Below are 25,110 nucleotides of genomic sequence, written 5' to 3'. Positions count from 1 at the left end.
CTGTTGTAGGTAATGCAATTCATTTAAAGTCAAGTATAAAGTCGACTGGTCACCAGAGATATTCTCAGGTACACAAACCTGGTGTCCTATGTAATCTCTGTATTTGTTTTGTTAGGGTTATGTGTTTTGCGTTAATGTGTTTTGAATGAGTCCTTGACAGACACTTAGAATCTGAAGGGGAAGTGGCCAGTCCATTTCCTGACATCAACCTGTGAGCCAAGGATCCTCATTAATATAGATCCTTTGCCATGTCCTTTTTTAACTTTTAATGATTAAATGAACAATTAACATTATGAGTCCCAATAACAGGATCAGAGGTCTGAAAGTATTGGTACTGTGTCAAAATTTTAGTTTTTAGAACTAAAATGGACTTTTGTAAAACAATGCCAATTTCAATTTACAATCTTGCACCTGTAAATCAACTTCAGTCAAGTTTACACAAAAATGAAAATTTTCATCATTTAATCACCATTGTATGTATTTACATTTAAATTAATAATTTGATACAATGCAGTTATTGTGTACATACATGTTTTTACGTTGTACTTATATTTTAAAAATTACCTGCATGTAATTAATTTCTGTAAGTACAATTACAATTACACTGTTGACTCATCCCTTACACCTTAACCCAACCTTAAACCTAACCACACCACCAAACCTGTCCCTAACCTTATCTGTGTCCCACCTCAATAGCAGCAAACGTGTTTTGCAATAAAATATCAACACAACAAGCACATTGTACTTATTTTTTTATGTGATTACATAGTAGTTAAGGCCACCTAATATAAAGTGGGACCAATATTTTTAATGAAATCTAAGATTTCTTTCCCTCCTTTGAAAGTCCAGTATACCAAAACTTTGATTTTTATTTTAATTATTTATTTATTTATTTATTTAATTTCAATTATTAAAATAAATTTTATTTTTTTTAGGGGGAACTGTGCCTTTAATGCAGTGTTTCTCAAAGTGTGGGGTGCGCCTCACTGGTGGGGAATAGAGACATGACAGGTGGGGCGTGATAAATGAGAGGAAATTTGGTCATTTTTGTGCCCACCTCTGTTTACCTTTTGAGTCCAACATATGGGATTTTTATTTCTGTGCCCCTGAGAGTACGGTTCCAAATATGGGATTTAGATCGTTCAGTGACGTCACTTAACTGCCAGACTCAAACTGTGCTTTCGCGCGCTTTGGCTGGCGCAGAGCCAGAGACGGACGCGCACTCAGCACTTCTCATTTATCACAACTATGCAGTGTTTTCAACAACATAATGTTTATTTTAGGTTTCAGACATTTAAATATACATAAGTACTAGTCAAACAATACATTTAGAGTTTGTAAAGTACATACTGATGTCTGTGGAAGCAGCAATAACAATCAATTCAAATATAATTTGCCGACGTGTTTTATTCATATCAGACACACATAGTATAAGTAACTATAAAGTTTACTCTATTTTTCTCCCAGATCACCGGCCACTTACTTACATGGATTTCTGGAGAAATGGATGAATTCACGTGCTGTAAATCTGACTGACAGGACTCTCTGAACAGCTGCGCAAGCAAACATGGAGGTGCCCATCTCGCGTTATAGATCAGGATCATTTATTAACGTTTTTAAACGACAAAACACACTCATACATATTTGAGAATCGGAATATCAGATAGTTGATGACATGGTAAGCAAGTTTGTGAATATTTTGAATAAAAAAGGAGAAACTAAATAAAAGCGTTACATCTATCATACAGTGTATTGTGGCTGCGGTGTGTGACGTGACAAGCATGGCGCGTCGCCATGGAAACAATAAGGGGAAACGTTCTAAAATAATGGTCGCGTAAAAAAAAAACTCAAATAATATTTAATTTATAATTTTTATATAATAAATAAAATACAAAGTGATAATATAATTGCACTTTTTTTTCTCTATTTGAAAGTTTTTTAATGCTGTTATTTGATGTAATGTTTTAAAATGTAATGTTAATAAAATAAATTAATACATTTTAACAGTTAAACTTAAAGCCAAGTTTATAAACATTTTGTTAGGTGCGATTGGGGACAGGTGGGGCTCAGCTACCTCCAAAGTGGGGAATGGCAGAAAAAGTTTGAGAAACACTGCTTTAATGGTAATTTTCAATGCCCTGACTATGTAAGTCTCTGGGACAATATTAAATATTAAACTGAAATATTAAGTGATATTAAACTGATACATGTAACCTGAAATTGTTATATTTTAAAATAATTAGTTGATTATGGACTGATAGTAAAAAGGGCCTTTTTTTCTTTGGAAATGTGTTCGAATAAGCATTCCATTTAATCTACATTGCCAGCTGATTTTGGTAGGTATATAGATTCTTTTAATGTGGTTATATAACCAACTGAAATCAATATTTTTGGGACCTGGAGATTATGTGGAGCAGATTGGCACCATAAGCCGGTTGCTACACTCGCCTGATGTCTATTCACATGTACAGTCAGTGGGAGGGTACGGTTAGCATAGAGAGAGAGAGAGAGAGAGGGGGGGGGGGGGGGGATCTATAGCTTTGTGGATCTGGCACCGGTCTCCTAATGTGTACCCAGATGCTAGTGCTTGGACACTGAGGTGGCCTCTCTACTTTAATTGCATTAGCCAAGCTGTCCACCCAAATTTCATTTATTTGCACACTGGACACTTTCCAGCTGAGATGCTTGTTTGTAACTGCTGGCTGTTTCTTGCTTCCAACATATTGTGTTGGTCCTGTGCCAGCAAAATACCGTAGTAAGAGATCTGATTATAAAGAAGATATTAAGAGATTGAAAGTTCACAAAGCTAAACAACAACTAGATGTTTATGTCTATTTTTTGTGCATTGCTATGAGGGTGTTGTGGGTGCTTGCCAGGGCATTGCTGTGCATTTTCTAGGATGTTCTAGGTGTGTTTCTGAGTGGTTGTTAAGTGATTGTATTCTGGCATGGGGTAAAACAACCCACTCCCTCTAACAAGGTTTAACTTGTGTGAAAAGGACTAAAAGTTTTTGGTGTTTAACCTCCACTAGTGTTCATTTTGGCTGGTAACAAAATTAGGTATATATTTGTCAGCAATAGTTTTGCAAAAATGTGGGCAGAGGCGTGTGCCAATGTCAGTTTATAGTATTTGTTAATCCATTGCTCAAAGTTGTTATGGATGGTTGCTAAGGTGTTCTAAGTGGATGCTGGGTGTTACTATGCCGTTGCTTACTAGCCCAAGTCAAAAGAGCCCAATAGCCATAGCACAAGAGACACAGTACAAGTTACATGCCTAGTATAACTTGACCCAAATTATGATGATTCACCCAAAAATGAAATTTCTGTCATTAAGTACTCACCCTCACGTCGTTCCAAACCCATAAGACCTTAGTTAATCTTCGGAACACAAATTAAGATATTTGTGATGAAATCCAAACGTTTTTTAATCAGATTTGTTGAATAAAGTCATTATTTTTGTTTTGTTTTTGTGCACAAAAAGTATTCTTGTTGCTTCATAACATTAAGGTTGAACCACTGCAGTCACATGGACTATTTTAACAATGTTTTTACTACTTTCCTGGACCTTGAATATGTTAATTTCTTTGCTTTCTGTTGAGGATAATAAAATAAATTAAAAAAAAAACTCTTGGATTTTATCAAAAATATCTTAATTTGTGCTCCGTAGATGAACGAAGGTCTTACGGGTTTGGAACGACATGAGGATGAATAATTATTGGGTCCCACTTTATATTAAGTGGCCTCAACTACTATGTACTTACATCAAAAAATAAGTACAATGTACTTATTGGGTTCATATTGAATTGCAAAACAAATTTGCAGCCATTGAGGTGGGGTACAGGTAAGGTTAGGGAAAGCTTTGGTGGTATGGGTAGGTTTAAGGGTAGGGGTAAGGGTTAAGGGATAGGTCAAGAGTGTAATTATAAATGTAATTACAGAAATTAATTACAGATGTAATTACATGCAGGTGTTTTTAAAATATAAGTACAATGTAAAAACATGTATGTACACAATAAGTGCATTGTATCAAATGAGTAATTTAAATGTAAGTACATAGTAGTTAAGGCCACTTAATGTAAAGTGGGTCCAATTATTGAAAGAAAAAAACATTTTTGGGTGAACTAACCTTTTAATACTAAGTATGAGCAATAGTGATATTTGTCTTAGCAAATATCTATATTTGTGCCAATAGTTAGTAGTTGCAGAATGGCTCATTTAAAGAGCTTGAAAGGTGTATTCCTTTGTGTTTTTGTACAAAGGTGTCTTTTTAATGGTACTGTCCCATTACGATTTTTGCAAATTAAAAGTTATAGCACCGCAAGGAGTAAGATAACATACAGTAGGTTTTCTTATTAGGGGACAAGGTTAGAATATAAAATATATACATTCTTGTTGCTATAATTTCAAAACTGGTGGTATTAATATTAAAGTTAATATTGTCTTTTTTCTTTTTTTCTTTTCTTTTTTTGGCAATCTGTGTGGGGATGGCAAATTATTGTTTACGTGTTCATCCACCTAGAAGAGTAGTCCCAGCACTAAAATGATTTAGACAACGTAACATTTTTGTATGGAAGAAACACTTTTAATGCTTTAACAAAAATGTGATCCGATATTTGATAGTTATTTTGCCATACATGTAAACACAGACATTGTGTCTGATACCTGACAAGCATGTTGCAGATGCTGCATAACATGTTTTAAAGGTTTGTTTAATTTTCAGTTTATCCAATATACACTAAAGTTCAAAAGTTTGGAATTAGTAAGAATTTTTTTTGTTTTTGTTTGTTTTTTACAGAAATTAATACTTTTATTTAGCAAGGAGGCATTAATGCATTAAGACTTTTACACTGATATAAAAAAATGTTGACCTTACAAATGCTGTTCTATTGGCAAATGTATCCACCAAAAATGTGTTTTCAACTTTGATAATAATAATGGGTGTAAATGTTTCTTGAGGACCAAATCAGCACAACAGAATAATTTCTGAAGCATCACATGGCAGTGAAAACTGGCATAACATAAATTAAACTGATAGACATAAATTAAATTATAATAATATTTTACATGATTACATTATATTTTACATTATTATATGATCCCAAAATTTTGAATGGTATATTTATGGAGGTAAATATTAATGTACGGGATACAGCTGAATTTTATGTAAATGAGTCATTTGCTATTTTTCTCTCCTGCAGGGGAGCTACATCAGTGGTGTTCCGATGCCATCAGAAAGGCACCCAGAAGCACTATGCTGTGAAAATGCTGAAAAAAACAGTAAGTGCACTGACAGATTTCTCTCCACATGTTACCATGCTTTGTTCTCTTGCCTTTGTTCTGCCTCGTATAGCCAAGGAGTTTCTGGTCAGGACTTCCTTCCAGCTTCTAAGATCTTACAGACCTCACTGCTGTTGTCTTCCATTTCTCTACATCACTCTGATGCATGATGGGTAATAATTGCTGTCAGCCTGTGTTGTTGTCATAACAGTACTCCACATACCTTGCCATTTGAAACATACCATCATTTGTGCTTTCTTGCACCTGTGTATGGAATACTAAGGCTATCTTAAGCCTTTCTAGTGCATATGTAATTATATTATGATGCTATATATTAGGCATTTTGGCGTCGCATTAATGCTGTATACCTAGTGTCAAGTTACAACAAGAACGACTAAACATGGTTTAAGTGACATGACGGTCAAGTATGGTAACCCATACTCGTTTTTTGTCCTCTGCATTTAACCCATCCAAGTTAGTGCACACACATTAGGAGTAGTGAATAGTGAACCAGAACAGAAGAAGAATAAGAATATGAAAAGAAATGATTTTTAAGGTCTTTTTTCTTAATGTCGGTGGTAGTAAGTCAGGTATTTTTAACTATACAATATGTAGAAAATGGTTTAGTATGCATGCTTTGAAAAATTATGAAATACTTAATATTTAAAGAAATTAAATACAAAACAGGAATTCTGTCATCATTTTCTCCCCCAATTGTTCTAAGTCTGTATGACTTCTGTGGAACAGAAAGTTGTTTTCCAGAATGTCCCTCTTTTCCTTTTAATGAAAGTGAATGAGGACAGATACTTTTAAACTCCAAAAGGACAAAGAGCGTCATGTAAAATAACCCCTTTTGTGTTTTATAGAAGAAAATACAAGTTTTCTTTAAAGCAAAGTTGACATGATGGTGAGTTTATGATGACAGAATATTCTCTTTAAATGTGGAAAAGTGTATGATTTACTTTTTGATTTTTTGAAGTTTTTCTCTCTGCACTGAGCTGATGTTGCTATTCCACTTTACCTGATTGTAATGGCTTCATAATTGTGCACCGTGTTCACTTTGTACTCAGGCAATAACTTGGTTGTTCTTGCAGGTTGACAAGAAGATTGTACGAACGGAGATAGGTGTATTACTGCGCCTCTCTCATCCAAATATAGTAAGTCTAAAGAGAAAAATCCAGGGCCTTGTCTACTTGTGTCCTATGGCAGTTACACAGCCTAAAATATGCATAAATATGCAGAAGAACACTCACTTAGATGTTCGTCCTGTCTCTGCAGTACTGTCTGTGTTTGATTTAGTAAGGTCTGATTATGCAAATGTTAGTCAGACATTATAGCTACCGTAGACTTCATCAACAATTAATCATATGATGTTTTTGAATTCCTCCAGTGAAACGCTCTCTCTTTTTTTCATGCCGTTTTCTGTCAGATCAAACTGAAGGAGATCTTTGAGACCCCTGCGGAGATTAGTCTCGTGTTAGAACTTGTTACTGGTGGAGAATTATTTGACAGGTCAGTTCACCATGGGGGTAAAGTGCTACAAGCTAATAATGGCTGATTAAGTTGTGAACTCCATGCTGTGCATTGACACTTTTTTCCTAGAACTGTAATTAATTGTGTTTTCTAAGGCAAGCATCACTATTTCTATTGCTCATACGAGGACTTTTTTGTAAGCACAAACATGGTTGTGATACCTTGTTGAGGAGAGGTGTGTTAGTACTTTTCAAAGCAAGCAAAATTTTATTTTTAAAATTTTATTTTATTTAAATGTTTAGTGGGTGAGAAAATGGGTGAGAAAAAACACTTACTTGAGAATCTTATGAAAACATTTTTTAAGGTCACATTTTCTCTGAAAATGATATATATATATATATATATATATATATATATATATATATATATATATAGTCAAACCAAAATTTATTCAGACACCTTGAACATTTCATTCATTAATACAGTTTATTCACTATAGTTTTTAAAAAAAATGGTAATAAATCTTAATTATGTCAAATAACACTTAAGCAAACATGATCAGGTCAAAGTGTCTGAATATTTTTTTATCAATTTTTACTGGTAGTCCACTGTATGAAGAATTTTTGGGTATAATATGTCATAGTTTACTTTATTTTGCTATATCCTGTCAATCAAAAGAGGGCAGGAAAATGCACTGCATTTGGGCTTTGTGTAAAGAAAGTGCTAAAAAAAAAAACAGTTTGATATTCAATATTAATGGTAATTATATGAATTAATAACATTCAGAAAGTTAAGAAATATTAATTTAATCTTCAGAATTTAGTTAATGTGTGTTAATATTAATTTGAGTAATGTTTGTTTATAACTGATACCAGTTACTCTGAAACAAGTTGATGAAATGGAGAGAATAAAGTTTTTATTTGCATTTCTTTCAAAATATAATAATTAAAAATAAAATGATTAATTATTAATTATAATGAAATTCTATATCTAATATATATTAACCATATTCATATATATTAGAAAATTAATAGAATATAAATGTATGTTCATATAGCAAGGAAAATTAAGCCTTTTAACATTTTTAAATTTTTTGCATTGTCAAATTGTTTTCATTGTATCATAGATAAAATTATATACATTTTAATTTAAATAATTTGTGTCATAAAAATAATACTGTACAAAAAAAGTATATTAGTATACATATAAAAGTATAATAACAGTATTAAAAGTAAAATAGGGCTAGCAACCCTAGTTGGACCTGCATAGCAGCATGTGAAAAAACACTCACACTGAAAAAGAGGTGATCTGAAAATGGTAATATTTAAATTAAAAGGGTTTAATTCAAGTAAAAAAAATATTGTTTAACTTCACTGAATCAATCTAAATTATTTTATAGCAACAAAACTGGGGAGTAGAAATACAACACATTTTACAGTGCAGAAGACCTTAGCAGTCACATATAGCAATGCCCTGGCAATCAAATGTTCTTCAGAAAATGTTAAAATTTAGTTGGTCTAGTGAATGGTCATCTAGTAAAAGTTGGAAGACTTGAATTTACCTTCATCATCTGTTACAAAATTACAGGTGCATGTCTGCAGTCATGAAATAATCACATAGCTGAATAACACTTTAATAGAGGAACAATTTTGACTGTAAAACCCACTGATTCTACTGTTATTCACTCCATTTTATCCTCATTCGGGATTATCTTATTTCCCATTTCCATACAGTTGTCAACATGAGTCATTTAATAGAAAATCTATTCTTAAGGACAATCAATAGACACGTCTTCATTCATCTTGTGTGCTGAGGTGTGGTTGACTCACACTAAGGCTGGAAAATAATGAAGTGAAAATTAGAAAAAAAGAATCAGCCAGCTATTTTACACTCAATATGGAGTTACACTGGAGAGTGGAGACCAAATGTTGCCTTCCATTTTTCAGGGTGGTGGAGAAGGGCTACTACAGCGAACGAGATGCTGCTGACGCGGTTAAACAAGTGCTCGAGGCAGTCGCGGTGAGTGTTTCCTATCTGACATTTCCTATCTAAAAGTGATTTTCTTCTTCTAGATTTTTGCTTTTCCTGAACTAGCAGCTAGGTGAATGCGTTACAACTGTGGTTTTCAACCTGCTTTGCTTATACATTGGACATTGTGTGGCAACCCAACAAAATACCAAAATTTTTTGACACTAATATTGCTCTGAACTAGGCCAACAGTGTGTAAAATTATTAAAAAGACATGGCTAAATAAGAAACTGACAATTTTGTAAATGCATAAACAACAGCAGAGGTGTGATTTATCACATGAAACAAACAATGGGCCAAATATAGTATTAGGATGCTGAACATGAGAAATGCACAGCCATTAAATTCATAAATGTATCACTAAGATTTCAGGAAGAGAGATTCAGATTTCAGTAAACTGTCAAACTGTGTTTATTCTTGTTCCAGCCCATATTTGTGTGTGTGTGTGTAGTTTTTCACGGTTTTTGAGAATCGGAGCATGCCATGCAACCTGTCCATGTTGGCATCTACCTAATTTGGCTAGCTTGTACTAAATGACAGATGATACTGTAGGATACTGTAGAGTTTGATTGGATGCACGACGTTTGACCTCACCAAGAAAAATATGGTAAACGTTTTCTCCCTTTTACAGCCAATTTCTTTAACTATCTTGCAAGGATACCAGAAAGAGCCATGACTCATATAACAATCCACAAAACAGTTTATATTGACCAGACTCCACCCACAGGCATTTGGTAACAAGTGTTATTATTGTTAACTAAAACGAAAACTATTAAAACATTTTTGTTAATTGAAATAAAATAAAATATAATGTACTATAAGCCAAAATTTCCATACAGCACACCTTTACCAACACCAGCCATTAGTAAGCTCTTACTTAAATTGGAACATAAAGTCCGCACTAGAAGCTTAGTAACTACTACCTTGTAGCTAACTCTGTACTTTATTCGGTTGCAACATTTATTCTTAATGTGCTATCGAATGAAAAATTGAATTTACCTCAGCATAGATGAATAACAAGAGTTCAGTACATGGAAATGACATACAGTGAGTCTCAAACACCATTGTTTCCTCCTTCTTATGTAAATCTCATTTGTTTAAAAGACCTCAGAAAAAAGGCGAATCTCAACATAACACCGACTGTTACGTAACAGTCGGGATCATTAATATGTACGCCCCCAATATTTGCATATGCCAGCCCATGTTCAAGGCATTAGACAAGGGCAGGACATCTGGATGTGCACAGCAGAATCATCAGACTAGGTAAGCAAGCAAGGACAATAGCGAAAAATGGCAGATGGAGCAATAATAACTGACATGATCCATGATATCATGATATTTTTAGTGATATTTTTAAATTGTCTTTATAAATGTTTCATTAGCATGTTGCTAATGTACTGTTAAATGTGGTTAATGTTACCATCGTTTCTTACTGTATTCATGGAGACAAGAGCCGTCGCTATTTTCATTATTAAACACTTGCAGTCTGTATAATTCATAAACACAACTTCATTCTTTATAAATCTCTCCGACAGTGTGTAATGTTAACTTTTGCCCGTTAGCCACGGAGCACAGCCTCAAACTCATTCAGTATCAAATGTAAACATCCAAATAAATACAAATAAATACTATACTCACAGGAATCGATGCATGCATGCAGCATGAATGACGAACACTTTGTAAAGATCCATTTTGAGGGTTATATTAGCTGTGTGAATTTTGTTTATGCTGGTTAAGGCAGTCGAGAGCTCGGGGGCGGGGGAGCGCGAGATTTAAAGGGGCCGCGCTCTGAATCGGCGCATATATAATTATGCCCAAAATAGGCAGTTAAAAAATTAATTAAAAAAAAATCTGTGGGGTATTTTGAGCTGAAACTTCACAGACACGTTCAGGGGACACCTTAGACTTATATTACATCTTGTTACATCTGGTTCTAGGGCACCTTTAAGGCAGAACGTAGCTAGTAGTTTGTAAGCTCTCCGTAAAAAAAGTAATGCATAGTCGCATGATATGAAGTTGTGTTTAAATGGGTGAATTTCTGTTTCTTTTACCTCACATAACTTAACAGTAAAAATAATTTTCATTTAATGCGATACTACTTAAAGGCACCATTTTTCACCGCTAGAGGTCGCTTATTCAAAACAAAGGCATAGTTTGATGACTCCTTGATTTTCGTGGACGGGCTCGGGGAGAAATCATATTAATGGATGAGCTAATGTGTTAAAAATGTATTAACATTACTGTAGTATGAAGCAGGGTGTGGCTGAAAGCCGCTGGAGCAGAACGAGGCTGCTGGAGCGATTGCTAATGAGAGACAAGTGTGACACACGGCTCGAGAGCAGTGGAGCTTTTATTATGCTGCAGACGACCGCTTCTGCTTCTTCCGGTCATGAGTATGTGGGCTACTCTGTGCATTCGCTCGGCGGCTACTATGAGACGATATTAGGCATGGTGAAACATGGTACTTACGGTTAATCAAGAAAACAAGATTTAAACAATAAGACATAGGGCCCTACACCCGGCGCAATGCGACGCCAGGCACAACTCAAGTGTTTTTTTTGCTAGTTTCAGCCTGATGCAATTATCATTTTTGTTTAAATATCAAATGCACTCATGCCCATCTGTTCGCCCATGCTGGTCTGAAAACGAGGTGTGTTCAGGTGCATTGTTGGCGTGTTGCTATTTTGAGGCAACAGAAAACAACTGAGCCATTGATCAACAAAAACCTGGTCTAAAGTCAATGGCGCAGTATTTTTTGTGTCATTTAAACAGCGCGTTAGTAATATGCGCCTACACACGCCTACACAGGGACGTGCAGCAGCACAGAAGCTTGCCAAATATTAAAAATAAAAGGATTACAATGTAAAAGATTATTATTGTGTACATAAAGATAAAAATGCCTACATGTCATAATGGATAGTCATTGCATGTATCAGAATTACCTATTTGCAGTAATGACGAATGAAATTGGCTAATTATTTGACCAATCGTAGCCATATGCACATGTATTTAAACTGACTCGTCAAGTTGAGGGTGTCTATAATCTGCCATGTAAATAGCAATCCGCCATGGTGCAAGCGCTCCTGGCTTTTTAAGGGAATGGGAGATGAGACTCTGATTGGTTTATTGCAGGTTACGCCCAAAACACACCTCAAATGACTCATTAAGAGACAAGGTACAACCCTTTTTTGCCAACCATTTTTTTTCCGTTGTTAAACTAGCAAAAGAGGATTCTGACACGCCCTCAGTGCACCTGCGCCATGTGCTTCAGACCATGCGCTTAGATCAATAAAATAGGACCCCTTAATGCGTTGTGCTATATAACAATGATTGGTTTTCTGCTCACCTGTCTAATGAAACACATAAATTAAAGCGTCTTTGCCGTTTCCATGGTTAATACAAAATAAAACCGGAAATCGAGGGTAGTGCGGGTATGATGTCATTGATAGGAGATAACATTGTTCTAGTGGTTTTTGGATATTTTAATCCAATAATCTTACATATTGTGTGCCTTAATCATGAATAACATAATAGATATTGTTATATGTAAATAACACTCAGAAACTGTATTTTAAATGAATAAGGATCAGTAAATAAACACTGATTAAAAAAACATAAGAAATGACATTTATTTATTATGACTGATTTTATTTTAAAAAAGCACAACATGCACACAGAGAAGAGCTGTTTAGAATGGGTTCATGATGAAGAGCTGCTAACAAAGTAATCTATTCACATAATGTTCTCTCGTTTAAAATGTAAGCGAGTGTAAATGTCAGCATTGTCATATATGTCTAAAGGATTGAAGTCTATTGGGTAAAACCAAAGCTTATTGATGCAGTTCAGTCAGTCTGCTATTTTATTGCAACTGTTACTCCTGTCTGAGGCTTCCAAAAAGATTTCGTTTATACGGAGAGTTACGATTCAACTAAGTTTAATGGAGTAATGCAAAAATATTTAGTAGTGCATAAGTTGTAACTTAGTGCCCATTTGCGTCAAAATTAAGCTAAGTTGTAATAGGCACAGAAGGAGGAAACACAACGTTTTGCTCATTGTTTGTAGCAAGACTCAGAAACAATGGTCAAAACATCTGGTGGTGGTGATTTATGAATCCATGCACCAAAGGTGTGGATGTTGTAGTTTTCTTGCAACTTTGAAAACAAAAATAGTTTCCAATTAGACGCTGGGTGCCGCTGTTGTTGAGCAAATTAGTAAAGGTGCACAAAGTTTATGCGTTACTATCAAAACAAACCAAAAATCTAATCATACCATGTACCTACCTGTCCAAAAGAAATACTGCAACCATGGCATCAACTTTTAGACTCTTTGCCTCCTGCAGTTGTCTCCAGCATGGAAAAGCAACATCGATATTAATTTGGGGTTTTAGCTCTTTTATGATTTCTAAGACTGTCTTTCTTTTGACCGATACTTCTGCAGTGCCACTTGTTTTCGGTTCAGAAGGAAAGTTAGGCTGTTGCTGTTTTCCTGTCATTCTCACTCTGACTCTGCACAGCGTACAAGAAACGCGATGATGACATATGATGCCTGCGTGAACAGGCTGCACAGTGGTATGCAAACACACGTTGACCGACAGGGAACACATTCTATCATTTCGTTCGGACCGAACGCAATGATTGAACAAACATTTTATGGTCCTACACCTTCCACAGACGATATATATTTATAAAAATACATTTAGACCACTTAACATAGTGATTGCTATCAGGATATGAGGAGACTTTCAACCAGCATTACAAAAAATGTTTCTGAAGAGAATCACCTATTGCACCTTTAAGTGCTAGTTTCTTTGCTTGGTGTTTAGTTGTTCTGAAGCCAGTTGCCTAAGTAAGTGTTCTCTGAATCTGATACATTTTATTTCTTTTGCCTTTGGATTATAACTTTCTCTGTTTTATTTTTATGGACTTTCTCCTCTGGAGTTTTTTGCTTTTAGATCTTTGGAGTTTTGGAAATTTTTTGTGGACTGCCCTTTTTTGGACTGGTTTAGTTACTTGAGAATTACTTTTTGCTGTTTTTGCTCCAGCTGTGGAGTTTTTGGCTCAAGGATTGATAGCTTGACTCTCATGCCCAAGATCCGAGTTAAAGTCCTAGTTCTGACAGCAAGGACTTCCCTGAGATCACTTTTTGGTGTCCTGCAAGGTCACTGTTTCGAGCCCTGACTCCTCAGAGGTGGGACACTGGCAGTCACACTCGCCTTCTGACCCTGTCTCCAGCTAGGGCCAGCTACAAGGCCAGAAGAGTGGGTTGATTAGATTAGATTAGATTCTAATCTAATCTCTTCAACCCAGGGCAATCCCACATGCCCATTATTAGGCAACCCCTTAACATTCACATAGCTTGAATGAAGGAAGGCGAACAAATTAACCGAGTATGGTTTCCTCTGTGATCTCAACACTTCCTCATGGAAATAGGGAAGAAATGGAAGGCTCACAAGAAGGAAACGATTATGACCCTTGAGGAAACATTCATCTAGTATGCCTGAAACTGATTCCTCTTTATCTACTAAAAAAGTCTCAGGGCTTAGACTTCTGCTGTCTCCTGGTTACCATGACTTCCCTTAGATCCCTTTTTGGCTTCCCGAAAGGACGCTGTTTCGAGCCCTGACTCCTCGCAAGTGGGGCATGGGCAGCCACACTCGCCTTCTGACCCTGTCTCCAACTAGGGCCAGAAGAGGGAGTTGAAACGATCACAGTGAACACAACCAGCTCCCTCAAGAACTGCCTGTGCATCCCAAACATCACCCGTAATAAAACAAGGACATGGTGTTTCACATCTCCTAAACACACTTTCTCTATCCATATCATTTTCCATAATTCTGACTCATGACCGGGATCTTTTATCGCTGTGACCGCTCCATCTTTCAGTTTCAAATGATCTGCAAATCCAGCGTCGAACTGGCCTTGTTTATAAAACCATAAGTGCCAATCCTGCAAGTTCAAGCTGCCATGTAAAAACACTAGATATTCTCCATTCATTTTAACCAATAAAAAAAGCGATCGCAATGACTTTACAGGACTTTATCCTTATTTTGATAGTTAATTTAAGGCAGTTTCTTTTAATGACAAATGTCGGAGTGTATCAGTGTAATGCGTGAGCACAAATCCCTCAGCTCTAACACTGGGTTCTTTGGGAAGCAAGGTTATCTTTCCCTCACAACCAAAAACACACTTCTTGGGTGACATTGTACGAAACTTGTACGAACTCTGAAGGAGTGTATTTGGCACAGAAATACTTTGACATACATCCAGCATGTTTTTTTAAATGTTGGCCATGTTTAGCGTGAGAATCCAACAGTGTAAATAAGTTAGAATGCATGACATGAGACCATTAGACCCCCCCTTTAGGTTTTTTCATCTAATATTTTTATTTTATTTTATTTTATTTTATTTTAGCTTTCAGCTTTATTTCAATTAACAAAACTGTTTTAATAGTTTTAGTGTTAGTTAACAAAAATCTTGTTACCAAATGCCTGTGGGTGGAGTCTGGTCAATGTAAACAGTGTTTTGTGGATATTTATGAGTCATGGCTTTTTCTGGTATCCTTGCAAGATGGCTAAAGGAATTGGCTATAAAAAGGGGAAAGTGTTATGTGCTTTTGTTAAGTTTTTTTTTTGTTCAAAGTGTCACTATTTAGGTTTAAATTATTTTTATTTGATTTTTAGTTTTAGTTCAGTTTTAGATTTTATTTCAAAATCAGCACATACTTTAATGTTCAAAAAAAAGAAAGAAAGAAAAAAAAAAGCACCCTGCCACAATGTAGGTGGTTTTAATGTTGTGGCTGATCAGTGTATTTTAGAATGTAATTTTGAGTTGTGGATACAAAATGTAGTTTTGAGTAAGGCCGTTCCATACACATTTGTATTAGCCTAAATGCAGGCTACTGTAGGATAGGACATGACATTTTCTTGCCCCTGAAATACATTTTGAAATATATTTTGGTATATGAAGGTTGATACTGAATATATTTCCAATTTTAAAAATATATTCCATTGAGCTGCACTGTGTACAACATATATTTAGCATATATTTAAAATATATATCTTTTTAATGTTCAGTGGTTTTCTGAATCATCAAATGTATAATTATCGCCTGGCCGATGATAAAACAGGCTGAAAACTATCTAGAGACCAGATACTGTGTAACTCATTCATATGTATCAGGGTTTGAGATTTTTGTCCATCAACCTCACAGTATATGCATAGATCATCAGTGAAATCATTATTAGTGGAAAGAGAATCCTATTTCCAATATGAAGTCACCATAAGTGGATCTAGATTGCATTTGAGGACCACAGGAGACCATTTATCGTTTTTCTTCTGGAAGGGGAAAGCCATTCTACTATATTTCTCCCTTTCTTTCTCTCACTCTCTCTCCCTTGTTAGCTCATGTATAATGATTCTTATATATTTTGTCATCTACTGTATATCTTGTGCATACACTTTCTGTTTATATCAGTCACGGATCCATGTGCCTTATTGATAGTTGCCTGAATTAGAAAGTAGGCCTGTTTTTCATCTGTGTGAATGTATTTTAAAAGCATTTCGTTTAAAGTGTGTTCTCCACCACTGGCTCTCACTTCATCAAAGATGGCGGTTGCCAAGGAGATGGTAAGAAAGTGGGCAAATTTCTCATGGGCTGGATTCAGTTGGTGGGCTGCAATATAAGAACGCCAACTCTCTAGCTCCCACCGGGGCATAAAACAGAGCAGAGGAAAGGAAAAGTGAACACTGCGAGTCCCTTTTGAAGTGACCTGACTTTCCAGGAAGCATTTTTAATGTGTTATTATATGAAGAGTTTCACAGTTTCCCTCACAACAGCAGAATCTGTGTGTCTGTCACATCAAAGCCAGCTGGCTGTGTGGCATCCCTCTGGATCTGTGTTTTGTAGATTTCTGCCAGTCTGATTGGCTGGGATGTCCTCAGTGGCTCGGGACTTTGTAATATCTTTTCAGTTTTCCTTTTGAAGTCTGGAGCTCTCGAAAATGATGTATTTTTTATTGCTGGAATTGAGAGTCTTTCTTGCTCAGAAGGTTTGAAACAAGTTGTTGCCAATGTACCATGCTACTATTTGAAATGGTTGTTATGGCTTAATGCACATTCTTTCACTTGTTATTTAATAAATAATGTAGGCAGCATGCAGTGTGTACAATGGAAGCCTGTTTCTGGCATGAACTAAAAAAATAAAAAAAAATATTTGTGACTTTTCATCTCATAATTCTGACTTTATTTCTTGCAATTCCAAGTTTACTATTGCCTTAACTTCTCGCAATTCAGACTTCTTTCTCAGAATTGTGAGTTTAAAACACACTATTCTGACTTTATTTATAATTCACAGTTTTGAGTTAACATCTCACAATTCAGACTTTTGGTAACACTTTAGTGTTCAATTCTCACTATTAACTTGTTGCTTATTAGCATGCATATTATTGGCTGTTTATTAGTACTTATAGAGCACCTATTAGTGCCTTATTCTGCATGACCATATTCTACATCCATTAATCCTACCTAATTCCTACACAATACCTAAACTTAACAACTAATCTAAAGTGTGACCTGACTTTTTTCTCATAATTGTAAATTTAGATCAAAATTTTTACTTTATTTCTCGCAATTATGACTTAATATCTCACAATTTTGAGTTAACATCTTGCAATTCTGACTTTTATTATCTCTGAATTGCGAGATGTTAACTTAAAATTGCTAGAGTAGGCTGCAAGAAGAAAAATCTGAATTTGAAAAAAATGAATTGCGAGATGTAAACTCAGAATTTTAAGAAAAAAGTCTGAATTGTGAGATACAGACTTACAATTATGCAAAAACATTGCGAGATGTTAACTCAAAATTGCAACATATAAACTTGGAATTGCGAGAAATCTCATTTGGGAACAATTTTCAGTAAGTATCTTTTATTTAATTCCGAACACAGCCAATAGTTTGCTATTCTATTTGATGCCTCAAAAGGATAGTTCACCAAAGAATGGAAGTTGTGCCATTATTTACTTGTTTACTCATGTCACTCCCAAACAATGTCCATGTCACTTTATTTCCTGTTACACAAAATACCCAACAAACGCAGATTGAACAAAAACGAAACGAAAAAAGCGTGCCGGCCAACTCTTCCAAACGGATCCGACAAAACGAAATGAACGTATCTGTCAGTGAAGTGTAAATTAGCCTTTACAAAGACAGTAACTTGAAAACAGTTGACAATGACAGTTTTTAAACAAAAAAACTGAAAACATTAATTCATTAATTTTGCAGTTACATTTGGAGCCACTAGTGGCACTGAAATGACACACTTTACCTATATCTGTGAGGACCTACATAACGAGACTAGTTGCTAAAATAATCTTCATGGCATGGGGACACAGATGGCAGCAGTGGCGAGCTACAGACCTCCTGCTCTTGTCAGATGAGAGGAGGAAGAGAAGGAGAGAGATGATGTACTTTATGTATGTCAGCTCCACTGAGTATTGAACAGGATGGTAGAATTCCCCTCGGACCCCACTAAAAGATAACACTCCTTCATGTCACCATAATAATTGGTGTTGGGAAGCTGGCACATTGTACAGCTCCACCTCTGAGGAATCATTCTGCGGCTCTATTGCAAACAAACCAGTTGGAATGCTTTTACACTGGGGACTGTGGTGACTCTGCCTTTATTTGGGCAGTCGTGCATACTAGTTTGACAGTTAAGAGAAGTTTTTGTCAGTGTAAGGCTTGATTTTCCCATGTGAAATATATGTGGGAGAGCACTTAAACCTAACAAACCATGTTTAGAGATGACAGATATGGCGTGAGTCTATAATGGACCTTATGGAATCTTTAGCATTTTAGCTTAGCATTGCTTAATTGCAAACCAAAGTATACTCCAAATAAAGATAAACATTTTCTAAAAAACTGCGAGTGCAATACTAGCCACAACAATGCGTTGCAAATTGTTGCCAGCGTGTTGCTATGCTGTAGCCAATAGAGTGCAACAGTGCCTGTCCACTTTTTCAGCAGCCTTGTTCCCAGAAGTAGGCTATTTTTCCCATATGGATTTTAAAAATGTCTTTGTGAAAGAGTTATAAGCTATGAACCGAACCATCGGGTGAATCACAACATTAAAAACTTTGATTTGAAACAAAAAAGTATTTGAAAATCACACAAAAAGGCAAAGGTGCAAGACCAATCGAAGACATAATCGAAACAGTTATAAACAGCTATTTGTTATTCAGCTCAAGTCAGTTCAATGTTGATTCAATTCAGATCAATAATGTCGATGTTGCAAAGTTAGCAAATTTTAAAACAAATTTGATTTAGCTATAAAGCAGCTCTACAGAATACATACTGTCAGCATCCACCTCAGTTAAGTCTCATCCAATTATGTCAGTGTAGTCGAATTGATAATATTACTGAATGTTTTGTTAACCCTAGTCTCAGCCTCAGACGTCATGCCCACGGACCGCTGGATGAACGTCTGATGCATATGGCACACTTTACTAGAAACGCTTCAGGAGTTTCGAAGTCGTCACCTGATTGGTTGAATTCTACAGGATGTCCGGGAGTCGTGTGTGTCGCGTTCTTTGCGTCTGCCTGGAAACAAAGATGTCGTGGCACCAAACTCCCTTATGGAAGAAGAATGCCGTCATGTTTAACTGTGACAATGAGCGCACATCAGGATCAACTAAACACTGGATTTTCAAAAGTATGTGAAGTATGTAAAGTTCGCAGCATAGACACTTTAAAATACTTGATAGAATTTTACACACCCGTCTGTTATAGGGACATTGACGTTACATTTTCACACCCCTAAACATGGCGGGGAAAAAAAGGAACTGTGATTGGTTGCTTTACATTGTCAGTCAGGCAGCCTCTGGGTGGTCCTTGGCCAAAGAAAGCTGCTATGGAGTCTGAAGTTAGTCTGAAGAACTGGCTACACAAGACTATGTTAACCCCAACTGAGCAAGCCAAAGGCTACATTGGCAAGGAACCAAAACTCCAACAGTTGACAGTAGTGGAGGGGGAAAAAACCTTTTGGTGTGATTTGCTTGTTTCAATTCTTTAATTGGTGGAGATTTGGGGAGAGTCAGGTGATGTAGTTTTTCATCTGGAACTGTTTAACATGATTATTTAAAAAAAAAAAAAAAGTTGAAATAATGTGGGCTGATGGCTGTAACAACAGCATATACTAGTATATCAACATTGTAGCTCACAGTAGGGCTGTCTTTAATGATTTATATTTGCCTAAGGTGAAAATGACTGTTGCACTTTATTGCAAACTCTTAGTAAAAAAAAAAAAAAAAAGTTTTTATATAGCACCTTAAAGGATTCTCTCAGGAACTTCACATAGAACCTTTCAGGGGTTCCATCATGGGATCATTTTATGAATTTTATGAGTTTTAATTAATTAAACATGAAAGTATTATGCAAAAATGTATTAATTAAAAAAATTATTTTTGGCATACAGTGTTCTTTAAAAATAAGTCAAGAACCCTGAAGCTTTTCTTCAAATTTTTCAGTAGCTAACATTTTCTATAGTAGGTAGTTACAAGGAGATTGCTTAATGTAAATTATTGCCTTAGCAAAATGAGATAGCTAATAAATAAATACATTTTGTTGTTTCAGGTATTAATATCTTCTTCGGGTTGGGCATCTCTATCACGGTCATCAGGTCTCTCGGTAGCACGTTAGATGGTGACCACGTGTTGTTTCTCTGTAACCAGGCAGACTTATGGCTCATGCTACTCTGTTTAATGAGTTTCCGTGGTAACACTCACCACGGCAATGGCAAGTGCGTCGGGCTGATTATAAACACAAATCTGTTGTAAGCGATGGACGTTGGTCTGATTACTGGTGTTTTCTAAGGCAAGCATCACTTTTAGCATTAATCATTCTGAGGAACAGTGATTTGAACTAAATCCTAACACTAAGTATTTAACTTTGGTTAGAGGCTATATATAAGAATTTTCATGCATTACTCGCTTTTTGAATTGCCAATGTGTGAACAGCTTAATGAAACTTAAAAAACGACTTCCTAGGTTGTCTATGAAAGCCTGTAGACTGAAAATCCAGAGGATGTTACAGTTATGCATGCTCACAAGAGCCTCTCTTCCATTCTATGACATATGAAATGAATGCTTATACAATGTTCAGGATAATGCCGAAAGAGCTATTCTGGGGTGTGTTTCCCGAAAGCATCGTTAGCCAACTATGGTTGCAAGTTCCGTCATTATCACACTATAAAAAATGCTGGGTTAAAAACAACCCAAGTTGGGTTAAATATGGACAAACCCAGCAGGTTGGGTTAAAGGGCATCTATTATGCCCTCTTTCACAAGATGTCTCTGTTCTGGTCAATTTTCAGCTTAAAATACCCCACAAATTTGCCCCTATTTAGGGGTGAGCAAAAACATGCCTTTTACTATATTAATATATTGCTGGCTAAAAAAATAAATCCAAAATTGGTTGGAAAAAAATGGCTGGGTGAAAACAACCAAATCCCTGGATTTGTCCATTTCTAACCCAGCATTTTTTAGAGTGCAGCATAGTTCAAGGAGTCAGTGTTTCCCGAAACCATAGTTCCAACGAACATTTGCAGACAGCATTGCAAAGTTGTGTGGTTGGAACAAAAGCTCTTGTTAGAAGTTTCTTGTTTGCATGACATGTGGATTTAGTAAATCCTTATCTTGAGAAAAATAAGCAAGCTGACATTCAGTTCAATCTGTATCTTTTATTTCGAATATATACAAATGTCATTTACATATTTTAGTTTGTCCAGAGATTTTAAGCTCCATTTTTGAAGGGTGCGCATGTGCGTGCGTGCTCTAGTACATAAGAACGAGCCTATGGTTGAATCTGGAAATAAAGCAAAACAACTGAGAATAATGAGAATGAGTCCTCAGATGCCACGTCCGTAATTTATAGCAAAACATCTAGCATTAATTCGATCCCAAATGGATTCATTAAAATAAGTTATTACTCTACCACCTGCGTGATATCATTAACCAACGTGTTTGAACGACAAATTTGCGACAAAACGGATTTGGGAAACGGTCATGACTAGCTAGTTGATTTCTTCAATGATGCATCCTACTGTGGTAGTTAAGCAGCGAGTTATGTCGTTGTACGGGAAACGCACCCCTGTACTCCAATGTCAGTGTCATGCAAAGAAAAGGGATTAATTCAAACTAGTCTCACATAGCCAGATCTATATAGTCTGTAGTCTCAAACATTTTTATATCAAACATACTTTATATTCAAACTATCATAACAGTGTAATTTTAATGCCCTCTTCTGTCGACATAATGGCGATGAAATGCAATGCGATATTCACATCACTATGAACAGATGCTTTCTTAACTGCTGTTTTCTCACCACTGTTATTTTTGTTGTGTTTATCTTATTATTGACAAAAGCGTGCCGCACATATTTACATATTCATCTAAACATCACTCTCAGCAGCGTGCATGGCATTTGGATGTTTGTTAACAGCATATAGCTGCTAAAGTATTTCCAACTTCTTTTTACTTCTAAGCAAAGAATGAAAAAGAACTTCGCTGTGAGTGTATTGAGCCATTGAATCACATTCAGTCTCGAGCATAAGCAATAAGTTGCAGGCTGCAGTTCACTTAATGACCACCGGTGTCGCTAATAACAAGGGTTTCTGAATTGTACATATAGCCCCTTTAACTGGTCAATTTGTTATACGGACATGAATTGAACTCACACACAACCCAGAAAACCCTACTAAAAACACTTGAAATACTTTAGCAATCACATTGCAACACTTACTGAAGGCAACCAAATATCAAAACTCTAAATATTGCTCTCCCATACCTAAAATAGATATTTTACAGTTACTGTTAAGCCAGCTGCAATATATGATTTTCTACAGAAACATTTTTTGTTATACTGGTTGAAAGTCTCTTCATATCCTGATAGCAATCACTATGTTAAATGGTCTAAATGTTAAATGTCTAAATCTATAATTTTTATAAATATATATCGTCTGTGGAAGGCGTAGGACGACGTAGGAGCTGTTCACGTCCTCAGACTTGGAATTATGCGTTTTCATTTCAACAGTTTTTACAAGCTCTCTAAGTTGTTTACGTTCATTATTATTGTAATGTTATGTGTGTTGAAACATGAGGTAGTTTAATGCTGTCACTTGTGATGCTTTGCCGAGAGCAGCTGTGTGTGTGTGTTTTGGAGGAGGCATGGCTTTGGACGGCGATTTGCCGAGGGTGGCATCATATGCTTTCAATGCTAGCAGGCTAACGGTAGCATTTCCCAGATCTCCTACTGCACCTTTCAGCGTTATACACAATTTCAACTTGTAAATGACTAGTAGTAATCATAAACACAGTCTGTTTTCATGAAGGAGCTCACGGGCGCTCAAAGGCTCCTTACCAGTTTTTCTCCCTATCAAAAATCTAGCACAGTTTTGTCTGTCACAAGTGCACCGCTCCTCCCTCAACACTGCATTCCCTCATACTCTCACTTACCCTCTCACGCTCCCCAAATGACTGATTGAATGCACCTGCCATCAATTCCTGCTGTTTCCCAGACTTTCTATATAAACTCCTTGTGTCCATTGTTTCAATGTCTGGCGACTGAAACTATTATAGTTCCATTGTTCCTGTAAGCTACTTTCCTGTTTACCTACTTGTGTTTTTGATCTTTGCGATCTTTTCTCTGTGCCTGCCAACCTTTTGGAAGATGAGAAGACGCTACTGCACTGATAGGAAGAAAATTATAGTAAAGTAAAAGAAGTTCCAAGTGCGTAACCAAAGGGAACCCTAATCACCATAATGGTGATGACAGCCATTTTAAAGGTGCCCTAGAATCAAAAATTGAATTTACCTCAGCATAGTTGAATAACAAGAGTTCAGTACATGGAAAAGACATACGTTGAGTTTCAAACTCCATTGCTTCCTCCTTCTTATATAAATCTCATTTGTTTAAAAGACCTCCGGAAAACAGGCGAATCTCAACATAACACAGACCGTTACGTAACAGTCGGGATCATTAATATGTATGACCCCAATATTTGCATATGCCAGCCCATGTTCAAGGCTTGTCTCATTAGACAAGGGCAGGCAGTATTAACGTCTGGATCTGTGCACAGCAGAATCATCAGACTAGGTAAGCAAGCAAGGACAATAGCGAAAAATGGCAGATGGAGCAATAATAACTGACATGATCCATGAATACATGATATTTTTAGTGATATTTGTAAATTGCCTTTCTAAATGTTTCGTTAGCATGTTGCTAATGTACTGTTAAATGTGGTTAAAGTTACCATCATTTATTACTGTATTTGCGGAGACAAGAGCCGTCGCTGTTTTCATTTTTAAACACTTGCAGTCTGTATAATTCATAAACACAACTTCATTCTTTGTAAATCTCTCCAACAGTGTAGCATTAGCCTGTTAGCCACAGAGCATATAGTGTCAAACTCATTCAGAATCAAATGTAAACATCCAAATAAATACTATACTCACAGGAATCGATGCATGCATGCAGCATGAATGACGAACATCTTGTAAAGATCCATTTGAGGGTTATATTAGCTGTGTGAACTTTGTTTATGCACTGTATAACTGCACTTATAGTCGAGAGCTCGGGAGGGCAGGGAGCGAGAGATTTAAAGGGGCCGCGCAGCCTGAATCGGTGCATAGTTATTAATGCCCCAAAATAGGCAGTTAAAAGAATTAATTAAAACAAATCTATGGGCAATTTTGAGCTGTAACTTCACAGACACATTCAGGGGACACCTTATGCTGCGTTCACACCAAACGCGAATAGAGCGTCAAATTCGCGTCTACCGCGTCTAGTTTGCCGCTTGAACATTTTGAATGCACTTTTGAATGCTCTAGACGCGCGTAAAAAACAAGCGTTTGAAGCGAAATTGACGCGCGTCCGAGGCGAAATCCGCTTCTTGTGGGAGGGGCAAGTGCTAGGCGGTTGTCTGTTTGCAAGATGGCTGATGTTGATCGTGCGTTCATCGAGAGAGCTACCGCTTTGTATTCGCGGGTCGATAAACGTGTACGTGACTCAAAAGTGAAATGTGTATTTACAACTTACCAGATTGCCCAATCTCCTCACCGACACTCTTCCAAGCGAGGTCCTTTTTATTCCTGTCTCTATAGAAGTATGAACTTGTGTCATAAATCTCTGGGTGACTGCTCACTGATAATATCAGTCGTTCCTCCATTTTGAATGAGTGACTCCGGGCGGGCCTTCCGCCACAGCAGCAAACAGGCTCCTGATTGGTTAACGCGGCGCGAATTTACGCCAAAGTTCAAATTTTTCAACTCGGGCGTCAGACGCG

General features: G+C 36.4%; 1 protein-coding gene across 2 annotated transcripts in view; it reads left to right on the top strand.

The window, feature by feature from the left end:
* Window positions 1-25,110, top strand: part of camk4 (calcium/calmodulin-dependent protein kinase IV) — a 61,010-nt gene that overhangs the window by 15,755 nt on the left and 20,145 nt on the right. Inside the window, exons 1-5 of one of the 2 annotated variants that reach the window (XM_048189948.1) lie at window positions 1,524-1,573; window positions 5,198-5,276; window positions 6,371-6,433; window positions 6,706-6,788; window positions 8,696-8,768. In XM_048189948.1, the coding sequence (XP_048045905.1) occupies window positions 5,262-5,276; window positions 6,371-6,433; window positions 6,706-6,788; window positions 8,696-8,768 (234 nt within the window). In that variant the 5' untranslated portion in view covers window positions 1,524-1,573; window positions 5,198-5,261. Of the gene's footprint in view, window positions 1-1,523; window positions 1,574-5,197; window positions 5,277-6,370; window positions 6,434-6,705; window positions 6,789-8,695; window positions 8,769-25,110 lie in introns of those variants that run through there. The other variant, XM_048189947.1, reaches the window with a different exon arrangement.

This window comes from Megalobrama amblycephala, linkage group LG4 (genome assembly GCF_018812025.1).
Source record: "Megalobrama amblycephala isolate DHTTF-2021 linkage group LG4, ASM1881202v1, whole genome shotgun sequence".
Taxonomy (NCBI): Eukaryota; Metazoa; Chordata; class Actinopteri; order Cypriniformes; family Xenocyprididae; genus Megalobrama; species Megalobrama amblycephala.
This window is presented reverse-complemented; position numbering and strand designations above follow the sequence as displayed.